Source organism: Leptopilina boulardi, unplaced genomic scaffold (genome assembly GCF_019393585.1).
Source record: "Leptopilina boulardi isolate dan_hultmark-lab unplaced genomic scaffold, ZJU_Lbou_2.1 LbouV2_208, whole genome shotgun sequence".
Lineage (NCBI taxonomy): Eukaryota > Metazoa > Arthropoda > Insecta > Hymenoptera > Figitidae > Leptopilina > Leptopilina boulardi.
In genome coordinates this window covers 168,210-192,478 of record NW_026137761.1, presented here as the reverse complement: position 1 = coordinate 192,478, position 24,269 = coordinate 168,210, and the positions used below count along the sequence as shown (strand labels likewise).

At 29.8% G+C, this 24,269-nt stretch overlaps 1 protein-coding gene across 2 annotated transcripts in view; it reads right to left on the bottom strand.

The window, feature by feature from the left end:
* LOC127278599 (persulfide dioxygenase ETHE1, mitochondrial) overlaps positions 1-23,939 on the bottom strand; it is a 139,110-nt gene extending 115,171 nt beyond the window's left edge. For both annotated transcript variants that reach the window (XR_007842507.1, XM_051300398.1), the window contains exons 1-2: positions 23,757-23,939; positions 23,497-23,682 (exon numbers count right to left, since the gene is read on the bottom strand). Coding sequence is in view for 1 of the 2 variants with exons in the window: in XM_051300398.1 (XP_051156355.1) it covers positions 23,497-23,682; positions 23,757-23,766 (196 nt within the window). In the remaining variant the exon portion in view is untranslated. The remainder of the gene's footprint in view (positions 1-23,496; positions 23,683-23,756) is intronic.
* Positions 23,940-24,269: the final 330 nt, after the last annotated feature.

Below are 24,269 nucleotides of genomic sequence, written 5' to 3'. Positions count from 1 at the left end.
TGAAAATCATGAGAGTGAAAAGAATAGCGACATCTTTTCATCTCTTTTGTACTCATGGTTTTCGGCTTTGCATTCTGCATTCTCGACGTCATGGGACTGCACCCTAAGAACGTGAAAACTGTTTTAATGTATAAATGAAGAGTGTTGAGAAAGATACTAAAATTATGGAATCATCATTTTATGTGATTTAACAGAAATAAATAAATCTCCCCTTAAAGAAGGTTTTAACTTTAATCCATTGAGGCCTTATTTTGAATCCAAAAACCATCGAAAATCTCTCTTTCGTTCATAAAAAGGCGTAAAATTGGGTCGATAGTTATTAAAAGTTATTGATAGTATTACACGTTGCGTATTTTATTTTATCATTCCTAAACTCTACAATTTGGAAAAATCTCCTAAGATCTTAATGGATAACTGTAGATCCAATTTTACGCCTTTTTATAAAAAAAGAGAAATTTATGCTGTTTTTTAATGTCGAAGTAGGGTCTAAATGCATTAAAGTTACCACATACATTACAATCACTAAAACTTACTAGACCCTACAGATAAATATTCGAAGTAGGACTTAAATATCGGCTCGGACAATTTTATTATTAAAAAATGCAGCTAATTAAGAAATAGAAGTACATTCTCTAATACTAAATGTAAGTTCCATAAAAAGGCCACAATTTTTAAAAACTTTTGACTAAAAAAATGATCTCTCTTAGAACAGAGTATAGAATTAATTATTATTCTCTGACAAAAGGATATTCAAATATGTGCACAACATTGCAACAATATTACACGACAATATTTCTAATATTGCGTCGCAATATTGAGTCAATATTGTTGTAACATTAATAGTGTGTGTTTTGTTTTGAATAAAGTAGTAATTTATGCACTAAGTAAGTGCTTATAATTATATCATCAGTGACTCAAAGATTAAAAAATAACAGTTAGGTTAGTCTTGTATTTAAAGCATCATTTGCATGTGCAATTGAGATGCAAAAGTGAAAAGGCGATTGAGAACCTCTTCATCCTCACAACATAATTATCAGCACGAACCTCAAAACGCCCTAAGTCTGTCGATATTGATTGTAATAATAAGACGATATTGGTTGCCATAAGGTTAAAATAGTTTTATTATGCGAATATTAAGCACAATATTATTGCTTGAATATTGCGACTCAAGGCGGATATAATTAGTGGTGCTACTTAAATATTGCTTTGGAGTATTGCCTGAGGGCAGATATAATCAATGTTGCAACAATATTGTCTGCATATTTTCAAGCAATATTCGCTATATAGTTTTACAATATTACGGACACGGAAATTAAAACCATTCGTCAAATAAAATTTTAAGGAATTTTACAAATAAGTACTACACAGCAAGAAAAACATCAATGAAGAATTCACAAAATCTCTTGTAATCGCAATAGGAGATATAGAAGCAATGTAAAGTAGAGTTACTAAAACAACTTTAGAGATCAAAATTTCAATTTACAAATCATAGAGACAGAAGTCATAGAAAGGATAGAGAATCAAATCAAGAACATTGCAGGAGAAAATCAAAATTTAATTAACGATGCTAAAGAGAAACAAACAAGTTGTAGTTATAGTTAAGGTCAATGAAGAGACAACCCAAAAGTAATTTAGCTGAAATGCATAAGACATACATGTCATTTGGCCAAAATAACATGTAACAGAACTGTCATATGATCTACATGACATGTATCAAAACAGTCATATGACCTACATGACATGTATCAAAACTGTCATATGTCTTGAACGATACGTATCAAAACTGTCATTTGACCTACATATTTCAGTGCGAGTTTTAAAATTGACGAACCACAATTGTGGCAAACAAATAAGGCATTGTCAATCTGAGTGATAAAGATTTAAGTATTATAGTTACTGCAGGACCATGTTTTGGTCAATTATTTATTAATGACCCTGAAGAAGAAATCCGTTATAGATTAAAATGTAACTAAAATTTGGATGAAGAAGTTTTGAAAACTATAGACAATATTGTGAGAAATTATAATGCTCATACAAAATCTTTTATAATGATGTTTGAAGTAATTAAAATAGAAACTTTATACAGGTGGTAGTTTTTAAAAAATTAATAATTTTTTAATTAAAAATCACATAATACTACTCACGGTGAGCTTAAATAAATTATTATAAAAGATCAAAACAACCAAGATTTTTTTCAGGATTTTATTCTAGAACAAAAATGAAAATATTTCGAGCAAAAATCAAAATCATTTGTCGAGCCCTTTTGGAGAAATTTAATTCTTTCTTTACAATCGTGTAATTTATCGCTTTAAAATATTTTAATGCATAAAATTATATATATATATATAGTAACGCGGCATTTTATTGCCTGCGTTCATAATAAATAAATATTATTATTTTAACGTCAAATTAACGCCAGAGCGGGAATCACATTTAATTTGGTGGTAATTGATGGTCGTCGCCATCTTTCGACACATGTGTGGGGGTTGACCAATGGATGTCTCTGCTATTGGTCGATACCCATGTACTCTCTTACAAGTGTAGATGTTGCCTGGCGTGTAGCATATATACAAGATCCAACTCTTACTTCTCCCTGGACGTATAAGTCAGGTTTCCCACTCCGTAGCCTTACTGATGAGTCCAGTAGTAAGGACCGGGATGAAACGACTAGTGGCTTCCAAGCTACGCTTATGGGTAACAACACAGTTGTTCCTATACATGTTATTGTGCAGCGCCCTTATCGGTGATCTATTAAACTTTCTTTTCGACCGTCGATAAGTAACAAACTTACCGTCTGTGGCGCATCGATTACCATTCGTGGATCTTTTGTAACTCGGGCGAGACTCACCACCTAGACGAAGCGCGACGAACCGACGCGATGACGCTGACGAACAGCCATTTTTGTTCATTCTCGTTTTGGCGTTCGATCAAGGGGCAGTAGCCTGTCAAACATATTATATATTTTCTTTTGATGTCGTGGTAAAATTCGCTTGAAAGAATATCAGACGAGGAGTTTTAAGAGGTCGCGGTCGCAGGCGCATTTCCGGTGAGTCTCTTGTCAATTAAAGAGGTACTTTCGATGTATTTCATCACCTAAAAGGTAAAATAATTGAATCTTGGTTCTGTGTACAGTGTCTAATTTCACAGGTCCCTTCAGGACCTATTTTAAAATGGTAATTAAAGTGTGTTCAAAATAAATTTTGGTGATTTTCCTGATCCACCCGCTCTCCCTGTTCACTGCCGGGCTAGCATATTACAATCACTAATTAATTGGTTATTTTCCACAAAATAACCTGGCGTCTCGGGCAATAAATAAAATAAAAAAATTGTAGCGGGTATTTTGCATAAATTAAATTAATTAATCTTTCTTGGGCAAGAAAATCACCATGATTTTCGTGGAATAAGGTTGAAAAAAATAATAAATGTAAATTGTGAAATAAAAAAATAAAATAAAATTTTCAAATATTTTAACTAAGAACTTATAATTCAGAGAAAATAAATTGTGAAAAACAATTTTTTTTGAGCGTGAGCTCGAAAAATAAAAATTCGATCCATAAGGACGTAAGCATAATTCGATAAAGTCACAAAGCCAATCACCTGGCCCTGTGTTATGATTGTGAATTCTTGGTAAAATACTGAATAAGCACAAAATTAAGAATCAATAGTGGGAAATAAATTAAATACATAAATATAAATAAAGATTCAAAAATAATTAAATTCGATAAAATATTAACCAAAAAAAATACATAAATGAATTTAATTTAAAATAGTAATATAATAATTTGACATGAATATAATTATTATGTATTCTATTGTGGTGAAATAATTATTCAACTGACTTAATTTTTTTTAAAAATTCCTTGAAATATTTTCCCGGACTGGTTCATATGCTTCGCAGTGTCTGATGAGTTTATTATCAATAAAATTTTATTTTCTTGTAATTTTCATTGTAAAGTAAAATGGTTTAAATTGTCGGTTGAATTACTTTGTTTATTCAAAAATACAAAATCACTTAAGATTAAAATTGTGTAAGATTTCACCAATGAAAATTGACTAAAATTTTGTTAATTGGGACAAATAAATTTTTAAAGTGTGGTCCCAACTATCTGATAGAGCGTCGCAAACTATCATGTTATCATAAATCCTTACCGAATAATTAAATATTAATTTCGTAAATTATTTGTTACAATTTTTCTAAAAATGTCTTCACCGATTAACAATGGGTCAAATTTATTTTACAATTGGACTCATGACCAATTAATAATCTATTTAGATTCTTTTAAAATTAATTCACACGGAACCCTTGAAATACTCCGAGATCGCGTTTTATGCGCCTTTCTTCCGGAGGTAATTCAGTCGAATGGTTACCCTCCGATGAAATTCAACTTCAATTAAGCCCCCCCCCCGAAATAGTTCAGAGGAAAGTACGTATTCGAATTCAGTTAAAAACAGACGCGAGGTCCCGATTTTCGATAATAATGGGGTAGGTTTTTTGGCTGCAGTGCATTGTTCGCAAAATACACTTTTTCCCACAGTCTCAAAGACTAGTTCAATTCATTCTTACGTAACTGTTGGATCTACAGTAGCGAACTCGGTCTCCTTTTCGTGAGTTTCGGAAACACCGAGCCCATTAGGGCACACATCATGTGCCCAATCAAGGCGCTAGACAAGTCCAGTCAAGGGCCAAGCCTGGCCCAGTTTTCTAACAGAGCTCATTGTAGTTCCAGTATAATTGAACTAGTTTCAGAAATTCCAATTAATCAAACGCTGAACCAGGGCTTATCCAATCTAGATTTTGACTCGCCCATGGATCAACTTAGACTAGGATATAAAGATCACGCGCAATCTAACCTTTTTAGACCGTTCAGTTGTCAACGCGCAACTGACGCGGAGTTTAACGCTGAACATGCGCATTTGAAAGAAAATTGGCTTCCAACCGATCGAGATGAACTAAATGAACTCCGTTATCAGTTGTTTCCAAACCTCGATCGCGAGCAGGTCGCAGCTCCCTCTAGAAAACCCCTAGATTCAATTGTTCGTAAATGGAATATTAAATTCATAGGAGATAGTACGCTTAGTGTCGAGGAATTTCTCGAACGCGTGGACGATGTATTAGAAACCTCGTCAATTACAAGTGTAGAGGTTCTTTGCGCCGCAGTTCTTTTGCTTGACGGTATAGCACTTTAATGGTACAGGTAGAATAAACATAACTGGTCCACATGGGGACAATTTAAATCAGCCTGTCGTGCTAGATTTGGTTACGTAAATTATCAATGGCGACTTGAAGATCAAGTGACTAACCGAATTCAAGGTCCGGGTGAATCTACCGCCAATTACATTACCTGTATGCGTGGCTTGTATCGAAAATTCAACCGTGACGTGACGAATTCCGAAATGTTAGATAGAGTTTACATGACATGATACATTATCTCTCATTGCGAGGGATGTTGAACGAATGTTAATTTCCCTCACGATCAAGAGAAAACCACAAAAACCGGAAGACTCGTTTTTCCCCGAATTCGCTTTTACGGGTAAAATTAAAGAAAAACCGGTAGCTCCGAATAATGTTAAGAAAGATTCAGACCCAGCCATCGATAAATTAATTAATATGTTTAGTGCAATGTCCGAACAGATTGAGAAAATCTCAAAAGGAAATCAAAATTCCCCTTCGGATTCAAATGCAAAGAAACAAAATAACTGAGGTAAAAAGAATAAAGATAATAAAAATCTGAAAACTAAACAGGCTGCGAGCGTTAACGGTAAACCTAAGAGTATAGAATGTCGCGAGGAAGTTAAACAACCCCCTTGTTTTACTTGTCAAGGAAATTACTGTCCGTGGAAAGAGTCTAAAATAACTTGGAAGAAATTCTGCCACATTTGCGGTATAGCGGGATTTACTAAATTTAACTGCGACTCTGACTATTGTCAGGGAAACTAGTGGAGGAGAGCAGACTTAGAGTCAATGCTTCTCCTTGTTCTACACTTTTGACCCTCACTGACCATAATCTTGAAGATAATTTAAATCTTGACCTAAATTCAGCATCATTAACGCCCAATTCAAGTAATTCTTCAATTGAACATGAAAATAACGTTGTATTAACAAAAATTAAACTTGAAAAAAAAACACTTCAAATAATGATCCAAGTGATAGATTGGTCGAGCCACTAGTAAATAAATCTGAATCGAGCTTAACTGATTCAGAAGTAACTTGTAAACTTTCGACTGACACAGTAAGTGCTCAGGAGGAAGATAAAAATAACTTGACTCAGATTCGACCCAGTTAACGGGCCCCGAGTCTGTAATTAACGTTGTTAAATTATGTGGAATCAGGCCTCACTCGAGACCATAAATTAAATTGTTAATTGGTGGTACTGAAGTTCAGGCATTAGTTGACACTGGCTCTTCCAAAACTAAATTAGGAGTAGTAATCGATACTAGTATCCAACGGCTGTGGATGGCTGAGGAACTTATTATTAGAATCGCGTTCTGTAAACCCAATAAACCAATTAATTTCGAAGAATGCGCTGGTCTCATTCAACTTTCCTCTGATGAACAAGCGGAACTTGACTCGCTAATTAAACAGTTAGTTCCCCCTCTCCCAGATAAATTACCAGCTGTCACGCTTGTGGAACACGTAATTAACACGGAGGATCATCTGCCGATCCGTCAAAAAAATCATAGAATGTAGTTGAAAGTTTGCGAATATTTTATCAAAAATTCAGAGAATCTTGAACGTCAGGGATTAATTAAACCATCCAATGGTGAGTGGTGCAATCCGGTGTGCATGGTCAAACAACCAGATGCCACTTATCGCCAATGTTTGGATGTGCGTAAAGTAAATGACGTCATAGTTAAAGACGCTTATCCCATACCGTTCATGGCCGATATTCTGGATAAATTACATGGGGCTCATTATATCTCTAAGATTGACTTGAATTAGCTTACCACCAAATTCCCCTTAGCGCGGAAAGTAAAGCTAAAACGGCTATTGTCGTACCGGGAAGGGGTTGATGCAATACACTAGAATGCCATTCGGGCTTTGTGGAGCACCAGCCACCTTCCAACGGTTAATGGACAAAATTATAACAGATCAAATAAAGCCAGTCCGGGAAAATATTTCAAGGAATTTTAAAAAAAAATTAAGTCAGTTGAATAATTATTTCACCACAATAGAATACATAATAATTAAATTCATGTCAAATTATTATATTACTATTTTAAATTAAATTCATTTATGTATTTTTTTTGGTTAATATTTTAACGAATTTAATTATTTTTGAATCTTTATTTATATTTATGTATTTAATTTATTTCCCACTATTGATTCTTAATTTTGTGCTTATTCAGTATTTTACCAAGAATTCACAATCATAACACAGGGCCAGGTGATTGGCTTTGTGACTTTATCGAATTATGCTTACTTGATTCGTCCTTATGGATCGAATTTTTATTTTTCACAATTTATTTTCTCTGAATTATAAATTCTTAGTTAAAATATTTGAAAAGTTTTTTTTATTATATTTTTTTATTTCACAATTTACATTTATTATTTTTTTAAACCTTATTCCACGAAAATCATGGTGATTTTCTTGCCCAACCTGTTGTGCGCCATTTATAACGTGCATTTTATATATTTATTTAATAGGATTAATTAATTTAATTTATGCAAAATACCCGCTACAATTTTTTAATTTTATTTATTGCCTGAGACGCCAGGTTATTTTGTGGAAAATAACCAAACCAATTAATTAGTGAATTAGTCAATTAAAGAGGTACTTTCGATGTATCTGATCACCTAAAAGGTGAAATAATTGAATCTTCGTTCTGTGTAAAGTGTCTATTTTCACAGGTCCCTTCAGGACCTATTTTAAAATGGTAATTAAAGTGTGTTCAAAATAAATTTTGGTGATTTTCCTGACCCACCCGCTCTTCTTGTTTACAGCTGAGCTAGCATATAATAGTATATTGCTTAACATGGGGAAGACAGACCCATTTACGGAGAGGGCGAATGTTTTTAGCACGAGTCGAGCACTGAGATGAACGAAGCCGTAGCCCAAGCGCCGAAGCACGAGGGTGAAGGATGAGTGATTCGCAGTGCTCGTCAAGTGCTAAAAATTCAGTCCTCTCCGTAAATCGGTCCTTCCCCATGTCATGCAACATATTTTTTATCACGAATACACGATTTCGACAGTTTTCTGCCCCGTCCAGCGAGTTTAAACTTCAGGTTTTTGAGTCGGTGTCAATAACATCCCAATTAGTATATCTAGCAGACATGCAGGTACTGTCTCACAGAAAACATTGACCTGCGTGCGCCAGTATGGAGCATACGCACAGCAACAATGAAAGACTGAAAAGTGTGTGTAAATGATTTGTTTCATGTGTGTGACGTCATGTGTGATGAAAAATTTACTAATTAATTGGTTTGGTAATTTTCCACAAAATAACCTGGCGTCTCAGGCAATAAATAGAATAAACAAATTGTAGCGGGTATTTTGCATAAATTAAATTAATTAATACTATTACATAAATAAATAAAATACACGTTATAATATATATATATGGGACGTTTCACGTCAACCGGCCCAGAGCTCCATCCAAAATTCTAATCAACGAAAATCAACTTATTACGGCTCAAAATAATCGTCAGCTCATACTGCTTCGAATAAAAAGTGGCGAATTAAAAAATTCAAAATGGCGTCCTTACTGTACCATGTTTTGCAAATTTTTTTACTAACTCAGCAAACAAATGTATTAATTACCTTGAGAAAATAATTGCAACTTGTTGGATAATGGGTCACTCTTATGTTTTTGGGGTCGCTGATTACGAATATAAAGTCAGATTTTAAAAATTCAAAATGGCGGATCCAATATGGAGACCAAAATTTTTCAAAAATTATCAGATTTGCTTGAAACTTGTTACTCGGGGGTTTTTGGGGTCGCTGATTACGAATCTACAGTCAGATTTTAAAAATTTTCAAAATTCAAAATGGCGGATCCAATATGTCGACCAAATTTTTTTTAAATTAATCAGATTTGCTTGAAACTTGTTACTCGGGGGTTTTTGGAGTCGCTCATTACGAATCTAAAGTCATATTTTAAAAATGTTCAAAATTCAAAATGGTGGATCCAATATGGCGACCAAAATTGTTAAAAAATTATCAGATTTGCTTGAAACTTATTACTCGGGGATTTTTGGGGTCGATGATCACGAATCTTACGTCAACTTTTAAAAATCAGGTCACAGATCACGATTCAGATGTAAAAGTTGTTAAAAATTCAAAATGGTTGAGCCAATATGGCGGATGAAATTGTAAAATTTGTTTGCATTTATAAACTTAAATGTAATGAGGCTGATTTTTGAGGTTAAGGTTTTTAGAGTTAAGGACAGTTTTTGAAATTCAATTTGAGAATATTTGAAAGTTTCAGTTGTGCTTAAATTGTAAACAAATGATACACATACACTCGAGCGCTTATTAAGCGAACTGTTCTGGTGCGTCGTCCGCTCAAGCGGACTACGAAAATTCCCAAAAAATAAGAAGCGAACAATAAACGAGTCCGCTTAACTTGGACCTCTTAAGTAGGGCTCGAGTGTAGACTAGCTCAAAACCAAATAACAAGGTTTGAGCGAATCCATCCAATTTTTCTGATTTTTCTGTGACCTGATTTTTAAAAGTTAGACATAAGATTCGTAATCACCGACCCCAAAAATCCCCGAGTAACAAGTTTCAAGCAAATCTGATAATTTTTAAAAAAATTTTGGTCGCCATATTGGATCCACCATTTTGAATTTTGAACATTTTTAAAATATGACTTTAGATTCGTAATGAGCGACTCCAAAAAACCCCGAGTAACAAGTTTCAAGCAAATCTGATACATTTAAAAAAAATTTGGTCGACATATTGGATCCGCCATTTTGAATTTTGAAAATTTTTAAAATCTGACTTTAGATTCGTAATCAGCGACCCCAAAAACCCCCGAGTAACAAGTTTCAAGCAAATCTGATAATTTTTGAAAAATTTTGGTCTCCATATTGGATCCGCCATTTTGAATTTTTAAAATCTGACTTTATATTCGTAATCAGCGACCCCAAAAACCCCCGAGTAACAAGTTTCAAGCAAATCCATTGAATTTTTCAAAAATATATCGGCCATATTGGATCTGCTATTTTGAATTTTCAAAATCTGACTTCAGATTCGTAATCAGCGACCCCAAAAACCCCCAAATAACAAGTTTTAAGCAAATCCATTGAATTTTTTTAAAAAATGTCCGCCATATTGAATCCGCCATTTTCAATTTTCGAAATCTGACTTCAGATTCGTAATCAGCGACCCCAAAAACCCCCGAGTAACAAGTTTCAAGCGAATCCATTAAGTTTTTAATAACCTGTCTGCCATATTGGATCCGCCATTTTGAATTTTGAAAATTTCTTTAATCTGACTTCAGATTCATTTTCGGCGACCCCAAAAACATAAGAGTGACCTATTCTCTAACTAATAGCAATGATTTGTTCAAGATAATTAATACATTTGTTTGCTGAGTCAGTAAAAAAATTGGAAAAAGTTGTCACAGTAAGGACGCCATGTTGAATTTTTGAATTCGCCACTTTTTATTTGAAAGAGTATGAGCTAACGGTTATTTTAAGCCATAATAAGTCAATTTTCGTTTAGTAGATTTTTGGACAGAGCTCTGGGCCGGTTGACGTGAAACGTCCCATATATATATTCCGTACCAACGAAAAATGTCGGTACGGCTGACCTGTGAATTTCCATTATAACTACTAACGCTGATTTTAAGACTCATCTTAAAATAACATTTTCTTTTTGCTAATAAAAATTTATCATTATTAGTTGATTAATAAAAAACTGTACATTACGTATTAAGTATTTTGTATATATTCACAATTTCATTGATTTTTCATTACATAGTATCCGTGTATATACTATTTGTTAGATTGCAAAACAGGTACATATTTAGGCAGATTATTTTTAAAATCAAATATAAAAATGTAAGAAATTTATTTTTCATTATTTAAAATACATTTTTAATAAAAATTAATTTTATTCAAACTTCATTTTTATGGTAATTTTTAAGTTAAAAACTGACTGTTTCTTATGAATATCATTATTTAAATATAGTAACTAAATTACATATTTAATAAAAAATTATGTGCATTACTATAAAAATTAAAACAAATTTGTTTAATGTTATTTTTCATAATTTTGTAATTGAAATTTCTACATTTATCTCCATGAAATGTAAAGAAGTATCCGGGTACCTTGTCTACCTTTTAAGGGTGAAGAAACTTTATTTATTATTTCTGAATAAATAAATATAAAAGGTACATTATAAATAATACTAAAACACTTTTTATAGTTCAATTTGAGATGTCAAAAAACCTTAGGTCGATACAATTTTTAAAATTATGAAAAAATCAATTTGAAAATGCAAAAGGTACCCGGGTACCTTGTCAGACCCATAAAGGTTAAAGCCACGATAGCGCTATACGTTACAGTGGTTGCGCCACCCACTATAACATTAAGAAAGGTCTAAACATGTTTTTATAGAAACATGCTCCATCATTTTTTTGACACATTTCAGAAACTGCAAAACATTTTTCATGTTCCAAAAAAGCATTTTAAAGCTAAGATCTTAAAGATTGTGTTAAAGATTTGAAAACTTAAAAATATTTTGTAATGCTTGAAATATGTATAAAAATGTTAGAGTATGTTTTTCTACAACCCCGCAGAGAGGCGGCGAAAAGCGATGACCGACGACTGAGTTGTAGAAAAACATGTTCGGACATTTTAAACATATTTCAGTAGCTACAAAACATTTTTTAAGTTTCAAAAATGCAAATTAAAGCTAAGACTTTATAGATTACGTTGTAAAATTTGTCAAATGTTTCCAAAAATTATTCTAGATTATGCCGGGAGTCAAAAACATTAGTACCAAAGTAGGAAAATTGAATAATTTTTTCATGAAAACTTTTCGGCTAAAAAAATAAAAAATTTTCTTGATATACATGCAAACGCTAAAGTTTATCGGCTTTCCAACCATCTAAGTTATCCATCCCTTCAGGTCAGCCGTACCGACAATTTCTAATGGTATTATATAAATATATAGATAATTTTTGTCATTAAAATATTTTAAAGCGATAAATTACACGATTTTAAAGAAAAAATTAAATTTCTCCAAAAGGGCTCTACAAATGATTTTGATTGTACCGACAATTTCTAACGGTATTGTATAAATATATAGATCATTTTTGTCATTAAAATATTTTAAAGCGATAAATTACATGATTTTAAAGAAAAAATTAAATTTCTCCAAAAGGGCTCTACAAATGATCTTGATTTTTGCTCGGCATATCTTCTTTTTCGTTCTAGAATACAATTCTGAAAGAAAATCTTGGTTGTTTTAATCTTTCATAATAATTTATTTAAGTTCACCGTGTACTGCAATTCATCTGAAAAGAAAAAAATTTGAGCTTTGCAATAAACCTTTTGAGTTAGAATCTCAGCTTTTATAGTATTTGACACTGATCTTAACTGCGAGAGAAAAAATTATCACCATCTGGCGGCGTAAGTGTGCAACTATGATGATCTACATCAACATTGAAATTTTACATATAATTTCCTACTTGGTATTTTATGTGGATATCTAAAACATATGTAGGATAACCTACATAAGATTCTACATGGAATTTTATATGGATTCCTACATCACATTTTTGTCCTTTTCTAACTCACGTGTTGTCATGGCAACACGTGAGTTTGAAAAGGACACAAATATTTCACTGGAAGTTCTTTCAACTATTCATTTGACGAGAAAAATTCAGAGGAAAAAAAGATGCGCCTTTTCATTTCCTACAAGATAGCATGTTTTTATTTTTAATTTTATTTTTTCATCATTTTTGTATGTTTGACTGGCTTTGTAGCGTGCAGCCGAGCGCTTGGCGAGTTCTTATTTCCAGGTGCTCAATTGCAGTAATATTATTTGATTTTTAATTGAATAGAAACTCTTCAATGTTAAAATATTTCTATTTTAATTATTAAAAAAAGGTCGCGCGTAGCGCGAAAGTATAAGTGACTAGCAATAATAATAATAAGAAATCATAATAAGAATATATTTAACATATGGGCGATTTCACGTGAGATTAGTCGAGGTTTAAAATTCCGGTAAATATATATTTTTTTATTCTTTGTAGAAAAACATGAAATACAGTCGAACCTCGATAAGTGAGAATCCAAGGGACCGAAAATTTCTTCTCACTTATCGAGGTTTCTCAGTAAGACAGGTTCTCACTTATGAAGGTCGAAGAGTGGGTTTTCTCACTTACAGAGGTTATTGCACTGATAGAGGCTTTTTAAGGGTTTTGTTAATTAAAGTTTCACTTTTACGTAATAAGAAATTTCATATAATTATTTATTTAACAAGTTTAATAAAAATTGTTATTGCTTTAAGCTTTATGAAAAAAGTCTGTTATTACTGTTTGTTTTTTAGTTGCGCAATTCTTAACATGATTTTCTTTCCACTTTCAAATTCTTTTATAATGTTTAGTTTTTCACTTAATGAAAAAGATTTAAGTTTAGTTTTCGACATTTTGAATATTAGAAATAAAGCAATTCGCAAACGCTTCTTATTACAGTCGTTTTGAAACTAAAATTTATTTTGTATGATAGGTATAATTGTAGTTTGAACAAAGAGCCTTTGTTCTTACACGTCTAATCAAATTTTAATTCTTACAAAACTTTAATTGTATAATTATATAATCATTAAACAATTTATTATTAAGAATCAAAAACCTCGTTGGTCAAATTGAATTTTTTAATAATGAAATATATAAGTTTTATTACATTTATTTAATTTTAATAACTGTATAATTAACTGATAACACAATTATGATATCTTTCGCGTTATACAAATAATTTATGTTCACAAAAAGGCAAAAATAATGAAATTAATGGTGCCCGGAAAGCGCCTAATCAAAATCGTCTGTTTCGGCCATGGCGCACGAACGAAAGAGGCAGCGAGACGGGAAAATCGAGCGATTGACGGTCGAATTTTTTTTCGTGAACGCTTGTCCTTTTTTTCAATTACTGGCAAACCCGTCAACATTTTTTATTGTTCTTGGAATCAATGGAAAGCTTAGATTTCAAGGAATAATTATGTTAAAGGAAAATTTTTTTCGTCGATTTTCCTGGACCATGCAAGAGGTTAAAGTCAAGGTAGGAAATAAGCAAAAAATTACAATTATTTTTTCAACTTTATAACATGATATATTTAAACCTATTTAAGCAATCTCATTCAAATAGGTATTATTTTTTCGAAATTTAATAAGCTTTCCAACGCTATAAGGGAAAAGTCTCTAATTTAATTTCTCTCAGAGTTATCTTTATTTTCACGCGAGTATGTTTTTCAATGACTCGCGGTGTAAGCGTTCGCACAATTTCGAACGGTAGTGTAAATCAAAAAAATATTGCTCTAATTTGATATTGTAAATATCTCGAAAAATATTAAAAATTTCAAATTCAAAATTTGTACACTTATTTAACACCATTATCAATACAATTTACCGAACTTTGGAAAAAATCCGAGACATGACCCTTTTTTCTCGTATGAAAATCCTCATATAATTATATAGTTTACAATGTCTTCACACGCTACAAAAACTAAATAATTTTTTTTTTTGGAAACTATAAGACATACCATCTTTTTCAAGGTCTTAAATTTTTTAGGACATTGTGGAGAATGTTCATGAATTTTTTCAAAAAAATCGAAGATATACTTTTCGAATTATTTAAACAATTAAAATTGCTTTTTTTAATAAAAATAAAAAATTTTCAATTTTTTTTCAAAATTTTTTTATGAAAGAGCTTCTAAATACAAGTATTTTAAAATAAATTCATCCCGTTTGGTTAAAAATTACGGAAGTTATAATAAATCAAAAAAAAAATTACAAAAAATTTAAATGTGCAATATCTTGAAAAATATTTTGAATTTTTGAAAAATAATTATGATTTCTTTTTTTGGCCTTTAAAGGAACCCAAATTATCAATATTATAAAATTTTATCAAAATAGCTTAAGTCGGTGCGATCACTTGACGTGAAGTCGCTCATAGCATTATTTAAACAACCCTTAATCAACAAATACTTACATGTTTCAGATTTGGGTTTGCTTTAAGTTTTTTTAAAGTTCATGTATTTTTATAATATTTAACAAAATCAATAATTAATTAAATAAATTTTTTTTAATAACAATTTTATATAAACAAAATATTTTTTTGTATTTTTACTCAGTCTCTTTACAGCTCTTTTCTTTATTTTTTAATTATTTCTCTCATATTTTTATTTAATGTAATTACTAGGAATATTGAAACTAATGTTAGTTAACAAATTTACAAACTTGTTGCTATTAGACATTGTATATTATTTTAACAATACTTCGTGGTTAAAAAACTCACCCATAAGGCTGAACTTTTTTTTCACTTAGTACGCTACAGGAATTTTGCTTCGTATATAAACAAGTAACAATAATTGTCTTCTTTGACTTTAGTAAGGCCTTTGACATGGTACCTCATACATTATTGCTCTTGAAACTTAAAACTTTTGGTCTGTCCAATTCTGTCTTAAAATGGTTTGCTTCATACCTGTCTGGGAGACGGCAGGCTGTTGTGGGACAGAGTGGAGAATTGTCTGATTGGGGTTGTATCGGAACGGGGGTACCTCAGGCATCAGTGCTTGGCACTTTGTTGTTTAACCTTTTTACGAATGATTTGAGAGATGTTTTAAAATATTCTAAACACATGTACTTTGTGGATGATCTGCAAATTTATATTCATTCTAGTTTGGATGACTTAAAAGACAATCTTACTTTAATGAATGAAGATGTACAGTCAGTACTGAATTGGGCAACAGCAAATATTCTTAAAATAAATATTGACAAAACCTAATTGGATCGACTTGGTACATAAATAATATAAATTTAAGTGATTACTCGTCAATTAAAATTAATGATACGATTGTTCCATTTGTTGATTCTGTTAGAAATTTGGGTGTCATTTTTAGACCAACTCTTTCTTGGGATTAACAAGTTGGTAAAATCTGTAAGAGTGTGTATGCAACTCTATCACAATTCCAAATAAACAAGAAAGCTTTAACTTTTGAGATTAAGAAAATACTTGTTACTTTGTTGATTTTTCCACATTTTGATTATTGTTGTGCTGTGTTTAATGATTTAACTGATGAATAAAATTATAAACTTGAGAGACTTTTCAATATATGAGGCAAAATTCCTGAAATGTCCGAACAAAAAATTAAAAGTTCTCGAATTTAATCCATACTTTTCTAAAATGTTGTTATTGTTGGTGAAAGTCTAAAAATCAATTATTATTGAATTTAATAAAATAGTTTTTGAATTACAACGTTCTTAATTTTTGACTTTTGAAAAAAAAAATTTTTTTCAATGTACAATATTTATAAGTAGAATGCATAAAAGTTAACATATATATAATGATTTTTAAAGCTTTTTTGACGAGCTACACGCTGTTAATAAAATTTTTTTTTTTTAAATAACATTTGACCTTGAAATTCAAGGTCAAAATGTTAATTTACGTTTATCTCAAAATCGGATTTTTTAAAATTATTTTTAACTATCTCAATGGAAAGCTTGACTAATTTCCTACAAAACATGTAATTTTCAGAGTGGGATCTTTTAAAGTTTATGAGATATTAATTAATTAATTAATTAATGTTTATAACACATGAAATATTTTACAAACGAATAAAGTTACCGTAATTCTGAAGTTAGTAATTGAAAGTTAAAGTAATTCCGCATCCAACGAGCCCTATATGAAGTATTTTGGATAAGTAGATTGTTAATAAACAATTAGTTAACATTGCAATTGTTTATAAACAATCTACTTATCCAAAATACTTCATATAGGGCTCGTTGGATGCGGAATTAGCTTAACTTTCAATTGGTTAGTTTAGATTTATGATAACTTTATTTGTTTGTAAGATATTTCATTTTTTATTGTTATTTAACTAAAATTGAACAAAAATACTTCATATAGGGCTTTTGGATGCTTGTTGTTAGTAAAAAATAAAATATTTTACAAACAAATAAAGTTATGGTAATTCTGAACTTACCAATTGAAAGTTAAGGTAATTCCACATCCAACGAGCCCTATATGAAGTATTTTGTATAAGTAGATTGTTAATAAACAATTGCAATGTTAACTAATTGTTTATTAACAATCTACTTATCCAAAATACTTCATATAGGGCTCGTTGGATGCGGAATTACGTTAACTTTCAAATACTAACTTCAGAATTACGGTAACTTTATTCGTTTGTAAAATATTTCATTTGTTATAAACATTAATTAATTAATTAATTAATATCTCAAAAACTTTAAAAGATCCCACTCTGCAAATTACATGTTTTGTAGGAAATTAGTCAAGCTTTCCATTGAGATAGTTAAAAATAATTTTAAAAAATCCGATTTTGAGATAAACGTAAATTAACATTTTGACCTTGAATTTCAAGGTCAAATGTTATTTAAAAAAAAAAATTTTTATTAACAGCGTGTAGCTCGTCAAAAAAGCTTTAAAAATCATTATATATATGTTAACTTTTATGCATTCTACTTATAAATATTGTACATTGAAAAAAAATTTTTTTTTCAAAAGTCAAAAATTAAAAACGTTGTAATTCAAAAACTATTTTATTAAATTCAATAATAATTGATTTTTAGACTTTTACCAACAATAACAACATTTTAGAAAAGTATGGATTAAATTCGAGAACTTTTAATTTTTTGTTCGGACATTTCAGGAATTTTGCCTCATATGTATAAGGTTTATATTCAATTTAAAGAAAGATGAACATGTGACACCATATAGGTTGAGGCTTGGATGGCTTAGTATTAGGAATAGAAGACTTTTGTTTATTGGTTGCCTCACACATGTTATTCTAAATATTAAGAGACCTTTGTATTTGTATGAGAGATTTCTTTTTAGGGAGAATGTAACCTCGAGAGAAGTAAGGTGTCCTGAGTTACTTAGGGCACCATCGTGCAGAACTGAAAGATATAAAAATTCCTTTATGGTAACTGCAGTTAATTTATGGAATTCTCTTCCTGGCTCTATTACGACTATTGAAAGTCCAAAAACTTTTAAGCTTAAACTCTATGAATACTTATTTTTATTGGATGAGTAGAATCTCTTTGCGTAGAGTCTTGTCATTGATGACATTTTGTTTCTTTATCTGTGATAATATATATAATTTATTCGAATTTTGTTATTACTAAAAATCTACTGAATACTATCTCAATACCTGTTTATAAATTTTGTAATTTGAATATGCATTATATTTGAATTGTTGTTCTCAAGGCTTGCCTAGGACAAAATAAATAAATAAGTTGTAAATTCAGATGTTCATTACATGAACATTTTGCTTCCTCTTTACGATGAGCAAAAAAATTTGCTTCCTCGTGGAGAAAGCATTGACATTGAAATAAAAATACAAAAATAATATAATAATATAAACATTAGAGTACCTATACATTTGAGTAAAATTTAAAGAATTAATGGAAGTTAAAAAATCAAAAATTTATATTTTAACCGAAATTTCTAAATATTAATGAAAAATAATATATAATTTATAATTATTTACAATTATATCGATTCGTTTTAATGCAAGGAACACAATTATTTTATATTTAAAATTGAATTTAAATAAATATAAAATTTTTCAGCTAAAATGTGTATTTTTTATTTTTTAACTTTCATTAATTTATTAAATTTACCTCAAATTTAAATTTTATATATATCAATTGATTCGTTTTCATGTAAGGAGTAAAATTATTTCATCTATAAACTTAAATTTAAATAATCACAAAATTTTATAGCCAAAATGTGAATTTTTGATTTTGTAACTTTCATTAATTCTTTAAATTTAAATTAAAAATATACTTTATATACTGATCGATTTGTCTTGACGTAAGGAATACGATTTTATTATATATAACCTTAAATTTTTCTATTTAAAAATTTTTTCGATTAAAAAAATTTTTTGGAAAAAAGACGATAAAATTTTTTTTTGGGTATTTTTTAAAATCCTTTGGTCAGATTTGAGATATTAATATGATAAATGAGCTTACCAAATTTTATCTAAATCCATTAAAACCTGTTAAAGTTATCTTCTAAACAAAAAAGGGATCCACACACACACATACATACATCCGGACAATTGATCAGGATCTCATATAACATGTTTCAATATAGAGAAAAATTTGTTTCCGACACTTTGAAAACATTTAAAAATGAAAGGACTACAAAGCTTCCTCCACGAGGAAGCAAAATAATTTACAATGTCTAATAGCAACAAGTTTGTAAATTTGGTAACTAACATTAGTTTCAATATTCCTAGTATTTACATTAAATAAAAATATGAGAGAAATAATTAAAAAATAAAGAAAAGAGCTATAAACAGAAAGAGTAAAAATAAAAAAAAAAATTTGTTTATATAAAATTGTTATTAAAAATATAAAAATTATTTAATTAATTATTGATTATTTAAAAAAAACTTAAAGCAAACCCAAATCTGAAACAAGTAAAAGCAACGGTACTATGTATTTGTTGATTAAGGGTTGTTTAAACAATGCTATTTGTAAAAATTAATTAAAGTAAGTATTAGTCGTTTACCTTGACTAATAATATTGGCGATTCAAACAGCTACACTAGCGCCACAGTTGAACTAACGTAAGCGTGACTCGCTCTAAAGCAGTCTCTGTTTTGACAGTTTATTTCAAATTATTTAATTATTCTGATATTTTTATTGCGTTTGTAAAATAATTTTTAAGCGTTAAAAAATAGTATATTTCGATACAAGGGGCCAAGCGAGCGTTTTGCTCATTACAAGTGTAACGGGCATACGCTCGCGAGGCAACGAGTATCGAACCATATTTTTCTTTATAAGTGTAGGCGCTCATCGTCCGCGCGTACGGTGAGGGGTTCGACTATTTTGGATAGCTGAAAGTGGTTGCCAAACGAGGTTTTTGCATGCATGTATAAAGAAAAAATAATTTAAAACACATGGAGTGCTACAGAGCGAGTCACGCTCAACTCACGTTCAACTGTGGCGCTAGTGTACACTGAAAAAAAAGTTAATTGAATCAAGTTAATGCATTTACTTGAGGTACTTTACTTGAAACAAGACGATATTTTCTTATTGGAAGAAATTTATTTTCTTGAGTCAAGTAATTTTGAGCATTGAGCAATGTTCTTGAAATAAGAAAATATGAGTTTCATACAAGTAAATATATCTTACTGTTTCAAGCGAAATGTTTTAGTTGCGTCAAGAACAGAAAAAGAATTGAGTCAAGAATATTATTTTCTCATGTCAAGTGATTTACGTTGAGTATTTTATTCTCTTGGGTCAAATCGTTTTGTTGTTTCCTTCAAAACAACTTTTTACTTAATCTAATACTCATAGTCTTGATCCAAGAAAATGGAAAGATTAATAGAAATAAATACTTGTTTCAACTTGATTAAAATTTATATTGTTTGAATTAAACATTAATTAATCCAAGTGTTTAATATACTTTAAGCATTTTCATATTATATTGTATTAAGAATATTCAATTTCTAGAAATAATATTATATTATCTTAAATGAAATAATTTATTTTTTCAGTTGAAATAGTGATATAATCTTGAATGAAATCATTTTTTTGTTTCCTTGAAAATATTTTCTATTTAATTATAATGATAATTTTCCTTCCCAATTATATATTAGAATGTGAAAATTTTGATCCACGGAAGGTATTTTAAATAACACAAGTTTTATGTCATTTTTTAATTTATTGCTAAGCAACGTTTCGATGACAAAACCATGTCATCGAAACGTTGCTTAGCAATAAATTAAAAAATGACATAAAACTTGTGTTATTTAAAATACCTTCCGTGGATCAAAATTTTCACATTCTAATATTTTTTATTTAATTCAACGCTAATATAGTCTTGAGTCAAGAAAATGCGAATATTAATATAAGTAAATACTTGTTTTAACTTGATTAACGCATAGTTCTTGAATTAAGAATTTAGTATTTGGCAAAAGTAAATATGTTATTATCGCAACCCAATATTTTATTTTCCCGAAGTACCAAAAAGTATTCAATCAAGAATATTAGGTTATTAAGGCATAGTGGTCTACGTTACTGCCTTTGGTGCGCGCAACTCGGGTTCAGTTCCTCGGACCGTGAAAAATTTTCATTCAAGGTATACTTGTTTTAGTTGTGTTAAGTATTAATTAAATATAAATTGTATGTAAAATAAATATTATTTAAATAAGTAATAAAAAATATCAATGTTAATAATAAATAAAAATGTTTGACTTAAGAATTAGACATGGTGGGATAAGGAAGGGGTGTAAGAGGGGGGGGGGGTAATTCAAGTAAATATTTACTTGTATTGAAAAAATATTTTTTTGGTTCAACTCCAAAAGTTTTCTCAAGTCAAGAAAATATTTTCTTGAGTTAATATATATATGATCTTGACTTAATATATTTTACATTTCTTAGAAGTCAATAAACTTCTTAGACGAATTCCATATTTTCTTGGACCAAGAACATATGGTCTCCTCACAATATAAATAATATTTTGATTTAAATCTTGTCTTACTTTATCCAATATTGCAAATATTTGAATGAATCAAATGAAACAATTGATTTGACTACATGTATTCTCAGAACAAGAAAATATTTTCTTCCTTTAATGTATTTTACATTTGTTACAAGTTGATTAATATATTGCTCGAATTCCATATTTTCTTGGTTCAAGAATATATGCTCTCGTCCCAAATATACTATCTCAAGACAATCGTTTACTTGAACCAATGCCGTAATTGACTTGTCCCTATTCAATTCCACGGTTTCCTTGAAGCAAGTAAAATTTTCTTGATTCAATACTATTTTTTTTCAGTGTAGCTGTTTGAATCGCCAATTGCACATTTCTCTCCATATGTTATTAATTTCGTAATAAGGAACTTAAATCATTAAAATTGTTTATAAAAATTGTTTAAACAAATGAAATTTTTTTTTAAACAAAATCAAAGGCGTTATGTAGAATTATATAATCTTTAAATTAAGAGCAAGAACGTCAAAATCGGTTGAAATTTGTAGGCTCTATGTTAATTTGTTTGCGGCCCACTGTGTAGCGTACCGCGCGTGGTGCTTACACGCCAATTTTAAAAATTCATTTAAAATTATTTAACTCATTAGGCCCATTCCGGCTCTTTTTGCAAAATCTTCTGTATATTTTCAGGCATGAATAAATCATAAAAAAACAAAATTTAATAGGGCCCAAATTTTAAAAAAATTAATTTTTATTTCATTAAAAATTAAAAAAAAATTTTTTTCTTAAATTTCTTAAAAGTTGAAGAAAAACAAAACTATTATTCTTTGGCAAGATTTTACCAAATTAAATATTTTTAGAGATATAAGCCATTAAAAAAAGGTCTACTTTCGCAAAGCCAAAATTTCAAAAATTCATAACTAAAAAATTTGGCCAATATAAAAAATAAAAAAATACGTATTTTATGTTTTTCTACAAGAATTAAGAAAAAATATATTTACCCGAATTTTAAACCTCGACTATAAATCTTACGTGCAATCGCCCATATATAACACAGAATAATTCATATTAATACTAGCACCGAAGTCTGTCGGCGGAGGCGCTAGTATCTATAAAATATCATTATTGAAATGAAATAATTTTACTTTTTAAATTAATTGATCAATTTCGACACATCAATAATATTAGAAAAACAGATAGTTGAATTAAACTACAACAAATTCCTAATATTATATTACTTTCCTATTTCCCAAATTGCAATTGTGTTTTGCATGGATTCGAACAATCTGTCTGATTTAGGAAATTTATAAGATAAGAATCCTTGGTATGTTGGACAACATTAATTTTAAATTATTAAGCGAGGTTATATTTTTTTCTTGCATCATTTGGGTCCTAAAAACATATAAGGTGGTCAAAAAAAGATTTTAATTTTTGACCATTTTAGAATTTTTATTTTTTGAAAAAATTAATATGCGAGAGATTATCTATGCGAGAGATTCTGAAGAATCAATAAAAAAATGTGGAAAAAATTTGACGACGAAAAATACTTAACGTTGTTAATGAAGATACATATTTAATAGGTGAGTACAATTATGTTTTAACTTATATTTTTCACTTTTTTTAATTAAAATTTTTGAAAATCCATGCAGGAGATTCTTTAGATTCACTATTTTTGAATTCGCCAGAATCAATATTTAAATTAAATTTGCCTTTTTTTTTAATTTTTAAATAATTTAATCATAAATTATTAATTAATTAATAATTTTAAAACTTCTAAAAACTATCAGTTTGAAAAAATTGTTTCACTTTTATGGATAAAACTGCAGTCCACGTTAAAATACGTTAATATTATGTATAACCTTGTGTATGCCCAGGAGTAGGATAGCACACTAACCGATGTCTTCCAAACTTAATTTCCTCCGTTGGAGATAAGAAAATATCCGCATGAGCTCCACTCATATGAGATATCATTGAGAGACAACTTGGTAAAAAAGACTTTAATTTCCCTGATCCAGTAACATGATCTGCGTGCATGTGCGTGTTCACTAAAAAATATTTAATCACATGTTAGGAAATTTTTCTGCAGAGATAAATAATTATTTTTAGAGTTTTTAGTTACAGTAATGCATCCATTAGAGCTGGGCAAATTGCTTTCCTAGAAGAATTCTGTGTTGAATATGACAAGCAAGTATAAACATTAATAAATATTGTGATGTTGTAAAATTTACAATTTTACAAATTACAAATGTTTATTTTGTTTTCAATATATTAATTAACTTTTCTTTATTATTCCCGAAAAAAATCTTTTATATCAAAAATTTGTACGTAATCCATTTTTATTTATGTACTTTCGAGCCAACATTCAACTGAAACAAGAAATTAAGAAAAACTTCAGGATTTAAAAAAACTTTGAGAATACCATTGACTTTGTTTCCTGGCGAAACACTCAAGATTATTATGATTTTTGGAAGGCTTCTTTATATTTTTAAGTATTTATGTTATATGTTATATTCTTTAATATATATATATGAGGTGAAATTCCTGTAGCGTACTAAGTGAAAAAAATTGATCGGATTGGGCTGTAACTTGCACATAGTTTAGCCCTAGGAAGGAGTACTTTAACCAAAAAGTA